Raw genomic sequence first — 14,715 nt, forward strand, 5'->3', positions numbered from 1 at the left:
GTATTTATTTACTTTTAAAAAAATTCTGCTATAGTTAATATGAAATTAAGAATGAAAAATACAAATTAGCATCTGTGTATTGAAAAGGCAACTCGAAGCTTTCAGTATACAGAGCCAAAATAATAAAGTAAAAGAAATTTCACAGTATTGTGTGCTTTGGTGTTGCAAGGCATAACGCCACCCATAATACTGGCCCAAATTCTTCAATATTTGGTCCCATGCACTGCTCTAATTTATGTCCTGTACTAGTCCAAAAGGACTATGCATGAGTGGTACTTGTCAGAATGCAGAAAACTCATACCCTTGTTCCTCATGCTATCCCTTCACTGTGACAGGAGTGAGATAAGAATTTAACTTTCTACCAGCTCATCATGACCTCCAGCCAGGACAAATCCTAGACAGCAGTATGTCCTTAAGAACTCACCAATCCATGCTGCTGGAGAAGCATGATGAGGCTAACTAAAAAAGCCTTTGCTTCCACACTGCAATACATGGCATACTGCTAATGACATTGTGCAGTACTGCTACAGCCAACTGCACAGCGTCAGTCTGAAGGGACATTTATGTTCCAAGGACTGGGACAACTGAGGCCTTGGGATTCTCAGACTGGACTTTCAGAAGAGGTCCTCACCTAAAGAGGGTGGCAGAGCAGCAGACTGGCTCCTCAGGGAGCCTGTAGGATCTCCACTGAAAAGTGTTCAAGACATGGACAGACTCTGCAACACAAAACCTGAGCTAGTGCTGGTGGCAGTCCCATGCCAAGCAGGAAGCTGGCCCAGATGATTCAGAATTCCTTTGCAACAAAGAGCTCTGTGACTCTGATGTGAGAACTACCACTTACTTACTGCTAAAGAATTTTCCACAAAACCACTCCAGCTATCCTGGGTTAAGGAACTTCATATATTTTATGAATTGATGTGACCTCCAAAATTTTAACGCAATACTATGACTAGAAAGTAAAGAAATTCATAGTAGTGGCAAATATCATCTTTTTAATGCTGAGACATGTAGTCTAAATAGAATACTGTCACAGAGGGGAAAAAAGGTTTTTTCAATTATATGTAATCTAGGCTTTGATAAATACAATATAATGGATTTTTTTTGCTTTCACTATTGCACAAAAATCCTGAAGGTTTCACTCCTTTTATTAATGGAAACAATTAATTGTGAAGAGAAATAATGTTAAAAGAAAAGTGAAATAAGCAGTGTTTAAAAAACTAATGCTAAAATGCTTTAAAATAAAGAAAAACAAAGGCACTGGAATCATAGACAACACTAAATGATTGTTCTGGACGTGAAGTGATTTCCTGTATCACACAAGTAAAAGGGCTGTTAGGTTTTTATAGATCAAATGTTGCCTAAACTTTCAACAAGACTTGCTTTGTCAAGATGGACATTCATCATTCAACTCAACTCCTTGCAGTTTCTATGTCAACTGTGGAAAAACTGCTACCTGACATGCAGAAAATAGAGCCTCACTTCTTGAAAATGAAACAAATTTTCAGAGATGTGTGCAGAACTGAGAACGAACAGCCAAAACAGAAAACAGAAAATAGAGATGGAATGTAAAGAAACAAAAAACCAATGGAAGCCAGTATGAGAAACCTAAGTGACAAGTAAATGAACAAAAACAAGAGTACCAATTTAAAACAACAGGATTTGAGGAGGTAGAAAGCAAGTTACACATTCATTACAGGCACAAAAGAAACACAATGTTTGAGCCATGGAACAAATTAGGAAGATCACTACATAATTACACATACGTGTCATCTAACCGTCTTCCCATTACAGAGCACAAGAAAAATAATAAATCTGGGAAGTTGACCAAAAACACGTCCTGAAGGAACTACTTCCACAGAATGTCCCAGAAAGCCCTGCCTGCCTGGAGAGGTCTAGGGAAGAGCAGGGGGCTGCTGCTGCTATGGCACACGCAACCTCCCAGGACAGACAGAGGTTGCACAACTCTTTGGGTTGATATCAAAGGCGACCTCGAAGAAAGGAAAAGGAAAGGAAAGGAAAGCAGGCAGCAGCCACACTGAAGAGCAGAACTGCTTCGCACGCAGTACTTAACATATGGAATAAACAGTACTGAGGCAACACAAGGGAACAATTAGTCTAAACGGTTTTGTAAATATATTGGACAAATACCAGAAGAGAAGAATACTGAGGAAGACACTGACTAATTCAGAGGAGGGAAGGGGCCTCGATGGCTTTTCTGGCCTCCCTCTGTCCTTATGTGCCCTGTATTTATATTTGAACACTTGCATTACCCAGCATATAGGCTATTTAAGGTCAGGAAAGCATTGCAGTAGCGCAGCTGCCTCCAGCAAGTAGTGCTTGACATCACCAAACCACACAGAAGAGCACAGCCCTTTCATTGGCTTCAGCAGCAAATATCTGCAAGCAGAATTGTTTCGCTCTATTTGTACAGGTTTTTCCACTGCACTGTGGTGTCTGCAACTTCAGTACTAACATAGTCTTGTCCACTGAAATTGTTAAACAGCTGAAGTTTCCTCTCCATGTATTTTTAGTGGCCCCTGACCAGAAACCAGCTCAAAGAATTTAGTTTTAAAATTCAACTAAAAAGAGTCTACACTTTCATCATCCAAATTTTCAGCTCTTGCCAAATTTAACTTTTTTTCCTCCATGGGTTGTTTGACACGTACTGCATGCACATACTAAATATCACACGTGAGATCTCTCATTTAAATTCTGTAATATTCTTTGTTGACACACAAGTATGTTTTTCCACACTATAAAAAGAGTCCCATTCATTAACACAATGGCCACATGATTTGTTGCCTGTAGTCTGCACTTTCATTTAAACATAGCTGAAGTTTAGTATAGTTAGAAGATGCCCGTGCAGATTCAAAATTCAACCAATCTCTGATTTTTTAAGGGGACTCTTCAGAGTAAAAGAGAGAAGTTCACAACATTCTTGAAGGAGAATCTGTTAGCTAGGAGAGGACTATTCAACAAAAAAGTCTCACTGTTGATAATGTCTTTTATACATTTTCTCCAGCTAGGTCCAGCATGCAAGTGCTGAAAAGGAGATGGGGTTTCAGCTAACATTCATGTCAGCCAAGCAGCTTATAATAGTTAAGTGGCAGGATGGCCTGTGACTGTCTCATATGCTTTAAATAAAATAAGCAATACAATGAATCACATTCTTGACAATAATTAGGGAAAAGGAAACCCCCAGAAATTCTGTAGTCATATTTTAAAAATCAGCCATGATTTATTTTGGGAAAATGGCATCTTCCTACAATGAATAATTAAGGAGGTATTAATGTTCCTTTCAAGAAGGCATCAAGTTTAAAATGCCACTGATTATTTGCAGGAAAGATGGAAGGCAGATAGCAAATGAAACTGAGAGGTGGTACCCAGCAGTACTGTGGGGTCAAGAAGTTTATGGGGAAAAAAGCAAGTTGGCAGGGGAACCAGCCCTTATGGCAATGAAAAGAGTGCACTACAATCCTTTATCACGCAGTGTGATAAACAGGGGCCAAGAGCCCCTCTCCTTATATTCTCTCTCCTGCCCATCACATCCCCCACACTCCACAATTCCTCTGCCATACTCCTCAATTCAGGCTCCCTGTACTGCCACATTCCCTCCTGGAATATCAGTAACAGGAATGTGGCTCCTAGCAGTACTACCAGCTCTCCCCAGTGGGGGGATGGGGGCCAGAGGGAGAAGACAACAGAGATAATCAAAACTGAGGTCTTTCACATACAACTAAATTCTGTGTTTCACACTTGTCAGGGGTTATATCTGAAAGTCCTTAACTTTTCACTTTCCCGTGGTCAGAGATTTGCACCAACTGAATGTGGCCATCTGGAAGCAAGCATTAAAAAGTAGCTGAATTTTTGTTATTTGTTTTAAATAATAAAATAGAAAAAGTCTGAAGACAGAATACTTATGTGCAGATCACAATCAGAATAAAGTTCTCTGAAAACAAATGATTTAATCACCATATTCAGAAAGCAAACCACATATCCCAAATATGCAAAAATCAACTTCAAGAAAGCATACTTTGTTAAGATACCGCATTCTGTAGTGGTGGGTTTGCATTTACATCAAGAACTGGGAAAAATACCCACGCAGCAACAAAAGTGGGTTCAAAGTGTACTCTAGGAAATCTGAGTTTTCGTAACTGTTGAATAAATGTGCCTTTCCATATCCACTGCATTTTCTGCCAAGATTCTAATTAACTCATTTAGCTACTGTTTGACAGTTTTGGTAATTATTACCCAGTTAGAATGAATGCGGTAGAACAACTAAATCTCAGCTCTGATCCGAAAGAGAAACCTCCCATGACCTGCTATTGCTGCTTTCCGTCCTTTGCCCGCAGTCCTGGCTAAGCAAGGAGGTCCCAGCTGACCAGACACCACCAAATGTAACAAGCATCTGTATGAAGGAGGATCTGGGCAGCTACAGGCCTGCTAGGCCTTGTGCTGGGGAAGGTCACAGAGCAGATTATATCAAATGTCACCACATGGCACGTGCAGGACAATCAGGGATCAGGCACAACCAGCATGGGTTTATGAAAGGTCGTCCTGCTTGACTAACTTGGTCTTCTTCTGTGACAGGGTGACCTGTTTGGTGCATGAGGAAAAGGCTGCAGATGTTGTCATTGACAAGCTTTTGACATCATTACCTACCAAACTCTCCTGCAGGTGCTTGCAGCCCATGGCTTGGAGAGGTGCATTCCTCACTGGGTAAAAAACTGGCTGGATGGCCAGGCCCAGAAAGTGGTGGTGAATGGAGTTAATTCAGCTGGTGGCTGGTCACTAGTGGGGTTCCCCAGGGCTCAGAATTGGGGCCAGTTCAGTTTAAAATCTTTACTGATGATCTGGATGAGGGGATCAAGTGCCCCATGTTTGAGTTTGCAGATGACACCAAGTTGGGTGGGAGTGCTGATCTGCTGGAGGGCAGGAAGGATCTGCAGGGGCATCTGGACAGGCCAGACTGACGGGCTGAGGCCAGTACGAGGTTCAATAGGGTGAAGTGCTGGGTCTTGCACTTGGGTCACAACAACCTCTTGGAACACTAGAGACTTGGGGAACTGTATCCGGAAAGCTGTCCAGTGGAAAAAGATTGGGGACGCTGGCCAACAGCAGCTGAACACGACCCAGTGTGTGCCCAGGTGGTAAAGAAGGCCAATGACATCCTGGTCTATATCAGAAATAGATATATAGCCAGCAGAAGCAGGGCAGTGATTGTCCCTCTGTACGCAGCACTGGTGAGGCCACACCTCGAGTGCTGTGTCCAGTTCCGGGTCAATCACTACAAGAAGGACATTGAGGTGCTGGAGTGTGTCCAGAGAAGAGCAGTGGAGCTGGTGAAGGGTCTGAAGCACAAATCCTATGAGAAGTTGAGGGAGCTGAAGTGATTTAGCTTAGGGAGAAGGAAGCTCAGGAGGGACCTTACCTTGCTCTCCAACTACCTGAAAGCAGGATGCAGCCAGGTGGGAGTCAGCCTCTTCTCACAAATAACAAGTGAACAACAACAACAACACGAAATGGCCTCAAGTTACACCAGGGGAAGATTCGATTGGATATTAGGGAAATTTTCTTCACCTAAAGGACTGCCAAGCATTGGAACAGACTGCCCAGAGAAGTGGTGTAGCTACTACCCCTAGAAGTATTAAAAAGATAAGGTACTTAGGGACACCATGGACATGGCAGTGTCGAGCTTACATTTGAATGTAATGTTCTCAAAGGTATTTTTCAACCTAAATGATTCTATGATTACATTTACTGATAAATTACCAGAAGCCTCAAACTTGTCAGGTAATTTTAAAATTTGATGCTGTCAGTAACTTTGAAGCACTTTTCCTCTGCAAGAGCAATTTAACTCCAAAGAAGCAGTCTTTGGAATTAAGTCTGTTTAACAACAGAGAAACTACTGCTTCAACTGTGATTTCCCAGCAACTTTATATCTAACTGTTGCTTTTTCTAAAGCAGAATTTAACACCGGTATGCTGTCAATGAAATGAAAAACAAATTGGCCCCAGAAAAACTCCCAAATTCCCCTACATATAAATTTTACCTGAACCTGATTTTTCCATTGCGCTTTGAAGAAACACCTAGTCAGTAATTAAGTTAACATTTAACCCCAGTTACCAGACCCTCCTGCTTGCTCTATTACTGCCATACCAAATGCCGCACAATAAAAAGATGACACCCGCTTCAAATTTCTTTCATCAGCCTAATTAATGTTACAGAAAACATTTCAAGGAGTTCAAACTGTCCCTACCACTGGTCCAGAGTTCTTTAGAACAAAAGGTCCCATATAAAATGCCCTCAAATATTCCTATTAATTCTTAGGTATGAAAAAAATCCAGTCACCTGTGACAGACACAGTTCAGTACCAACATGGATTGATTCTACTCAGCAGGCTCCCTTTCTCCTAAAAAAACATTTCAGGAAAAGAAGATGAAACCTGCTTTGTGTGCTCTAATGTCTTAAGATAATAGCCAAGAAAGGCACTTCAGTACTGCACAAGGAATGTCTGAATGGCAATAAAAATACCTTCCAACCCTCTAAACTCTAAGAACAACTGAGGCAATAGAAAAGACAGAAGTGTCTGGATGTATAGAAAAGTAAGACTTTAGTAAAACTGAATTGACTTTCAGGATCAAAATAAACACAATCTAAGAAAGTAATTTAAAAAATAACCCCTATTGCAGATAGAGAGGAAGATTTCAAAAACACTAAGTACTGATCTAGCTAGTAATGAAGATGACAGCACCTTTTAATACTGTTGCCAGGATTAGTTTTGACTAATTAAAAGTGCTTTCGACAATCTCACTGTAAAAAACACAAGTCTAAACATACAGACAACAGTTAAGAATCAAGAACACCTTAATTAATGATAATGTCTGATGTCCCAAAAAAACATTACTTTGTTCCCCTTTTCCTTCATTATCACACTTTGTAGGTGGATAAACATGCCTAGAAGCAGTGATATCCCAATAAAATCCCGAGGAAGATATTTTAGTCGAGTACAGCTTTATAACAATATTTAGATATGCCTGTGTTGAAACATGGGTTATTACAATGAAAGGTGGCATACTCATAGCACATGACAATTAACATGATACAGAATTGGATGTTTAATTAGGGTAGCTTGAAATAAATTATATGTGCACAAATGAAAAAATACAACTTAATGGAGAGATTTGATCTAAAAGAATCAAATGGGTTTAAAATCTGTGAAATTTCTGTAGACCATTCTCCCCTAGTCAGAAGTATGCAGAGGGAGTTGAGGAGGGCTGTGTTGAATCACATTTTCATTTACTTTTGTGATCTTTTACTAATAAATTTTTCTATGTGTATTTCAACCATACAAGAAGATACTTTAAGTGATAAGGTGCTTGATATATCATGTAAAAATACTCCCTCCACCATCACATTACAGAACCTTAAACATACAGGCTGACACTCAGAGCCTGACAAAATCTCCAGAAGACACAGACCCTTCCCACTACTCAGCTCGAAGTTTTGCTCTGAGACTGGAGGCAACATTGAGCTCTGGATTGCCACAAAAGGTACCTCAGACCAAAAACTGTCCCGTATCTCATACAGAGAACCTGTTGCCTCATTACCTAGCAACAAAATCGGTCCCACTGAACTGCCTCAAGTATTTCATACCTCGACAAATAAGTCTAATTGCTTAGTCTCTTAACTGACTTAAAAATCTCACTAACTGTGCCATTTAAAGACAGCATTAACATATCCAGCATTAAAGCACCATTTAGATGATGGACACATAATCTTAGCTCTCCTACAACTATTTCCACTAATTGCTCTATAGCAGCTTCAGAGGAAAAAAAAAGTAAAAAAGAAAAAAAAAAAAAGAGAACAATCAGTACAGTTGAATACCTGGAATAGAAGTACAAGTCAATCTGCTTTGACTGCCAGTCCCAGTCTGTCCTGATCTCTTCTGAAGCTGTCAACATGCCATCGAAAGCTGGTAGCAGCAAAACAGATTATTTTTTGGGCACAAGAAGAGCTAGATTGGCAATCGGGTTATGGTACTGGCTGCAGTTTCTGAAGACGTGGCTGATGGGGCTGATGGCACAACAGCAGGCAGTAAATATGTCTGATGCACTGGCCAGGCACTGACCAAACAAAGCTTAATGGAACAGGAAGCACTGCAAAGCAACAGTCTTTCCTCCTGCTTCCCACGTCTGCAAAGATGTTCTGGGATTTGAAGAAGCCATAGACTGCTGTGGATGACTACTATCGATTCTACTGAAATCATCAACTCACATGAATAAGCACATTTCAGTATGCCAAACTGAAGATCTTCTGACTTCTACAAAGCAGACACATAAAAAGGCCTAAGCACAACCATTCATTTAGGGACTGTGAACAACAACAACAATAATCTGTCTGAAACAGCAGGATTCTACTCATGGCAGCATGGCATGCCAACTTCAAAGGTGAAGCCCTCCACAGCTCTCCCGTGTCTCAAACATAGCAAGAATGAGTACTCGGCTGTAAATGGGTAATATTCTATGGTTTTCCTCTTCCAACTCCCAGTAGAAAGCACAGGTAACAGACAGGAAACATCTGAAAGCAAACACACGTTTCATTTTCTCTTCGATCAGTGAAAAACATACAGGAACATTCAAAGCCTAAGAGTTCAGATCAGGTTCTTGTTATTCTCCCCTGCCCGTATGAGAAGGTTAAACGCAGTCACCGAACTTTGCATACCACCCTCAGTCACGAAGAACCCTCTGGCACAGCTCCCAGACCAGTAAAAAACTACCATTTCAGTCCCCAAAGCATGGAGCCTGATCCATTTAAGCAAAACAACTTCTACTGACAGCTGGTTTTCTTAGCATATTCACGTCTGCGTATTTATCAGAGAAAAGCCCTCCAGGACAACAGTGTTTATTGCAGGATTATTTCTGTGAACACAGGGAACACAGCATTCACTGAGCAACTGTGTTTCTAGCCTAATATAGTTTTTTCTTAAAACGTGAACCAAGATGAACCCATTTTTATGTTCTTTAGCATGGATGACTCATGAAGGAATAAAGAAATCACATACATTGAATTTTTTCTCTTAAGAAAAAATCGCCAAACCTTCTGATCCACATTCATGTGTAGTATGCTGACACAAACTTTTAAGCATTAATACAGGAATCAGCTGTTCAATCCTGCACTGATTCTTCGGATTTAGAGTCTGGCGACTTTCAGTAAATGGGAAACAAAGATATGATGGGCAGTTTTATTATTTATTAAATTTCCATCCCATACAAGTATCTAGTATACTTTCACTAGAAAGGCAATTTTGAACAAGATGCTTTCTACCAACAGGTTTAGAGCCACTATGAATAACTCATGGAAATTCATCAGATACATAAGGGTAAATATCCCAGCAGGTCCTTATCATGCCCTGGACCATGGCTGTGCCTACCTAGCTCAGCTGTATAAGCCTCTTCCCAAAGCACAGCAGTTCACAGGAGAGGATGGAGCCTGGGACAAGGCCCCTGCCCTGAGGTGGGAGGAAGGGAAGGATGAGCTGGGGACACGCTCACGGATGCTGACAAGCACCAATCTCTCAAGTTGTGTGGTCAGTCTGTGTGGTTTCTCAGCTTACCACTTCCTACAGAAATGTACAGAAACTGTTTTCTATGATACTACAGTAAAGATGGGAGTTTTTTAGAAACAAATATATCTCATAAATATCTCATGTTTCATTTTAACTTGATCTAATTTTGAAATAATTGAAAGTGACTGTTATTGGCATCTGTTTGATGTAATGCAACAAAAAGAAGAATTCTTAAAACTATAGAATGTAAGCTTTTTAAGTGACTGATTTCAAATTAAGGAAATATTGAAAGTTGCTGTTAATGTGTTTTGAACAAATAGTATCAAAAGGAACTTTTCAAATTAGCATGTTTTAATGAAAGAATCAAACCAGGTATTGTTATGAATAGTTATTGACGAGATTTTTATAAATGAATACAAGTATTTCCCATCCCTAAACGTGGGCTTGGTTGGTTGATTGTAAGAACTGTACTTGACACTCTTGCAGCCAGACATCACACCATACAAGTCAATAAAGCACCACTATTGACTTGAATGATGCACAACTTTTCTCTACTGCATTTCTACCTGCTGCTGCAATACGTGAACCTTTTCAAGCCAAGCAGTGCACTAACATCTTCATCCCAAACCATAAAAGGTGAACAATTCCCTGATATTGGAAATTTCTCTTCCAGAGTCTATGACAAAGCACACACAGTCTTAGTAGTATTATGCTTACTATCCATTTAAAAAATAGAGCAAATGTGTTTTACAAAACCCCTTCAAAGCAAAAACTCTATATTCACATTTCTAGGACTCAAATTTGCTGACAAGATCTGTGGGCATGTATCATTTTTAGAAAGGGCAAGGCAGGAATGCATGTTTATATGGCAGAGCATAAGAGCAATGAAACCTCTTGGGAAAGCAGGAGATAACTCACTTTACATAAACAGGCCCTTTTCCTCTTATTGCTCTACAAACCTGAAATGTTATTTCATATGTCAGGAAAATGCTGTTCCTGTTTGCTCTTTCTTCCTAAAGCGAACATATTTTAGTATTAGCAAAATAATTGTGGGCATTTGGTATTTTTCACGTTTTGTTGAGCTCTTGGGAATGTTATGTTGGGAGGCATCAACAACTACTTGGTACACCTCAAACTCTGCTCCACAGAAAAAATACACTGGTAATTTGCTTACATGGCTTTTGTAGATCTGTAGATCTAATTACTGTGAGCAGCAGGAAAGACCTTTATAAGCAGAACACAATTCAAATGTAACATGCCATGGCCTCAAGTCATTAAACTAATCCTGAGGGCTTCTTGAGGCTTTTTGTACTTTTGGCAAAAAGTATAAAGAAGTACACACTGTTGCTTCAGTTCCCAAACACTGGGAAGTTAAATATCTAGACTGTCAGCCCCTGCTAAACACAGCAGAGATTGGTTTTGGGAAAGAACAAGAGAGAACTGGATGTTTCCTATTAAAGCACAATTATACAAACACAGGAAACATACCCATACATTTTTTCATGGCACATAAGAAGTAGCTAGTAGCATAAAGGGAGGTGCAACAGCTCACATGCAACCGCAGTAATTACACATTACCAGTATCTAGATACTGTGATGAAAATGTAACAAATGCAGGAAGATGGATTGACTTAGATGAGTTAAGTGTCTCAACTTCAACACACAGATAATGTGACAAGATGTGGCACAGAACTCCAGGGTTTACTGGCATGATTTTAACATGACTGTATCAGCTATAAATGACAAAAGCCACAAATACATCAGAATGTCAGATACATCCCAATAGCACTCAAGTGTCTTTCTGCTGCATCGCTCTACATCGCACATCTAAAATCAGGCGCTTTTTAGGGCACTGAGAGAAAATGCAATACTTTTAGGAAGACAAAGACTTCCTTTGTATTGCTATTCTGCTAGGTATCAAGAGGTTAACATTTTTCTAAAGATATTGCTGAAAGGGGAAAAATATGCAGTGTATTCATCATTAGCTCATGATTTAGACAGATATACCGGGGTGGCCTGAAACATACTTAACCATCAACATGTGACTGCAGCTGGAAATACAATGGAGACTAATGGTAGCCCATTTGCTTTTAAGAGTTCAGAAAAAGAATCCTTTGGAACATAGAAAGATAATTACATATTTGACTACAATTATTCCCTCAACTGATGCTGACAAAAAGGAATGAATTAATGAAAAATATGAAAATGTGAAAGCTACTAAATACATTATCTGTGTGTTTGTACATGCACATGTAACCTATGTTTTCTTAAAGTATCTCGGAAGTCTTATGTCTTTTTCTAAGTCAAATTCTGGTTTTTATTTTCTAAACTGCATCTAAGAGTTTATCTTGGATAATACTCTGTTGATCAAAATGACAAGACATCATGTTTCTCACTCACACAAACTTTATCCCCAAGTTATTATAAAACTGTGGTAGTCAGTATTTCCCATCTTTCCTGTACACGGAAGAGTCATCACCAGTTCAGAAGAAAGTCAAATGCCCTACTAGCGAAAAACCAACACATCACTGAAACAGTGCTAGACCAGTTTGAATGTGGTCTACCTGAAAGATCTAACAGGTTTTTTTTTTAAGCAGTACAAGACTGAAGTACTGAGGGCAAGGAGAAGCATTAAAACAATCTCAATTTCAGAAATGGAAGAAAAGAAATTTAATGAAAATAGATAGAAAAAAATTAAAGATTCTCCCCCCCAAAAGCTATCACTATGTTGTACCATACAAGGCATTCAAAATATAGTGCCACAGGAAAGGACAAGCATGGTTTTCGGAGATTGTGATGCTACAAGAATATCACATACAAACAGAACCAGCTGAGAGAATATCTGTCATTTCTCCACCACACACACACACACCATCGCAGCAACCACTATAGCTTTAAGCAATTTAAAGCAATAGTATGCTATCCTCTAGTATGTTATCACACATATCAGGAAAAAATTGAAGAGATGAAGTAGAATAAACATTCCAGAAAAAAACTCTCACTCACTGTTCAATACGTGGGGAGAGGTACAGCTTAGGAAACACCTGAGTAGCTTCTGTGTCCTCAAAACTAATGGAGAGAAGTGCAACATCTTCTCCGGGGTCTTCATTCACATCCTGTACATATAAAAGCAATACAAAATGGTAAATAACAAATTGGATATTGAAAAGTTTCCAGATAAGAACTAAGAAGTCAAATATGAATTTATTTAGGAGATGTTTAAGTGAGGAATCTCGACTGTAACCATTGCAAAACAGGTGGCAAATTTACTCTTTCTTACTGTATTGGCACTTTAAAGAAATTTTAATCCACTTAATTTCCTTTAATGTATCAAAATAAAATTACTGAATTACGAAGTATACAGTACTGTAGGTCTTCTTCAATTTAGTGAGCTATAAATTTCAGTACAGATACAGATTTCATTTTTAGGAATTCCTGGTTTGACATCAAATGCAAATGCCAAAGGATTTTTTAAATGTTGTAATATCACTGAGTTATGACCACACATTGTGTATTTGTTATTTTTCGAAGTAGTTTATGGTTCAAAATTTCTAGTGTATTGTATTCAACTCCTGTTGTGGATGAAAAACATTTTTGCAGTTAGAAATTTATATCTAGAAGTCACTGTCCCTCAGTTTCCTGCAAACTAAACCTATGCATTACTTTCAGCAAAGACTGCTGACTCCAGGAAAGTACTGTAGGAAAAAAGAAAAAAAACATGCTAAAGACAAGTTAATCTTAATGTATTCACAGTTGAGGCTTTCTTTATATCAGAACAATCAGTTACAGCTTTGGGATCATCTAGAACAAATTGTTTCTGGTTAGGACCTGACATCTCTCCAATTCATAAATCACATACAGTACAAACAAGTGTATGTCTGCCATGCACAACTTCATTTAAGCTCTTGACCTCCAGTTAGAAAGTAATGAGTTAGCAGCACAGTCACCTTCGCTGACAGCAAATAATATGGTGCCACTTTCTGCTCACATATAAATCTTTCAACATGTTTGTTCATATGTACATAGCAACTTGCCAACATGCCTTTGTTCTTATCTGTTTTGGAAAAATAGGAGAGGAAATAAGATATGTGTTTAAAGCAGGATCAACATGGTGCAGAGTGCCCTGGTATGCTCTGTCCTACAGGCAGCTGTGAGGAAGGAACAGGCAAACCACTTAAATATTCTTAGGAGGCCCTGTCCTTTGTGGGCAGAAAATAAATTAAGCGACTGCTCAGTGGTTTCAGGAAGGCAATCTCGTGCCATTTGAAGCTCTGGCAGGACCGGAGCTGCTGATGTCCAGGGAGACGAGCAGCGTACCAGCTATTACGTGCAGAACACTACATGCCAAGAAACTTAGTGATAAGCTGCAGGGAAGAATGGGTCTTAAAAAAGCCTAATTGTCTTAGATGAAAAATGAGACAGAACTGACAGTGTTTTCTTAAATTCTGCCTTGGTGTGCAGCTCACTTCTGACAGATGAAAGAAAACCCTTAGAACTGCCTGTAAAATGGTCACGAGCGCACTGTGGCTGGAAATCAGAGCATGGTTTTAACCTTAAATTGCAGGACAACACTCCATCTGAGTGGTGAGCACAAACAATAGCTGTTGTCCTGTTGTGATATAATCAGTTTATGGATGGCATTACGTGACGTGGTTGCCTGTAACAGCAAGGGATGTGATCCAAAATGTTCCCTTAAGTGTCACGTTTTTAAGTGGTACTATCATCTGGACTAGAGAAAACAGAACAGATTACAAAATCTTTATCAACAAGACAAATAACAACAAAATATACCCAAGAGTACAATCCACCCTGACCTTTCCCCCAGTATTTCATGTATTTCCATCATTAAGGAAAAAAATTAAATAAGGAACAGCTTTCAATCCTGAAGCTGAGTATAGCATTAACTGGCTTTTTCCCATTAATTTGCTAATTGTCAATCAAATGAAGAGAACTATTAAGAGAGATTAAACAGCAATGCTTTTAATGCTAATAACAATTAAAAAGATTTTATTTTAATGCGCATTCTTCAAGAGTTGACAGGTACATAAAATGGTTAGGTTGATGAGAAGCTCAGCATAACCCTGTGACGTGCATTTGCAGCTGAGAAAGCCAGCTGTACCCTGGGCTGGATCTAAAGCAGTGCTGCC

The 14,715-nt window shown here is 39.3% G+C and overlaps 1 protein-coding gene across 2 annotated transcripts in view; it reads right to left on the reverse strand.

Moving 5' to 3' along the window:
• BABAM2 (BRISC and BRCA1 A complex member 2) overlaps window positions 1-14,715 on the reverse strand; it is a 162,803-nt gene that overhangs the window by 62,967 nt on the left and 85,121 nt on the right. For both annotated transcript variants that reach the window (XM_063390839.1, XM_063390840.1), the window contains exon 7: window positions 12,575-12,684. In XM_063390839.1, coding sequence (XP_063246909.1) covers window positions 12,575-12,684 — 110 coding nt within the window. The remainder of the gene's footprint in view (window positions 1-12,574; window positions 12,685-14,715) is intronic.

This window comes from Prinia subflava, chromosome 2 (assembly GCF_021018805.1).
Source record: "Prinia subflava isolate CZ2003 ecotype Zambia chromosome 2, Cam_Psub_1.2, whole genome shotgun sequence".
NCBI lineage: Eukaryota > Metazoa > Chordata > Aves > Passeriformes > Cisticolidae > Prinia > Prinia subflava.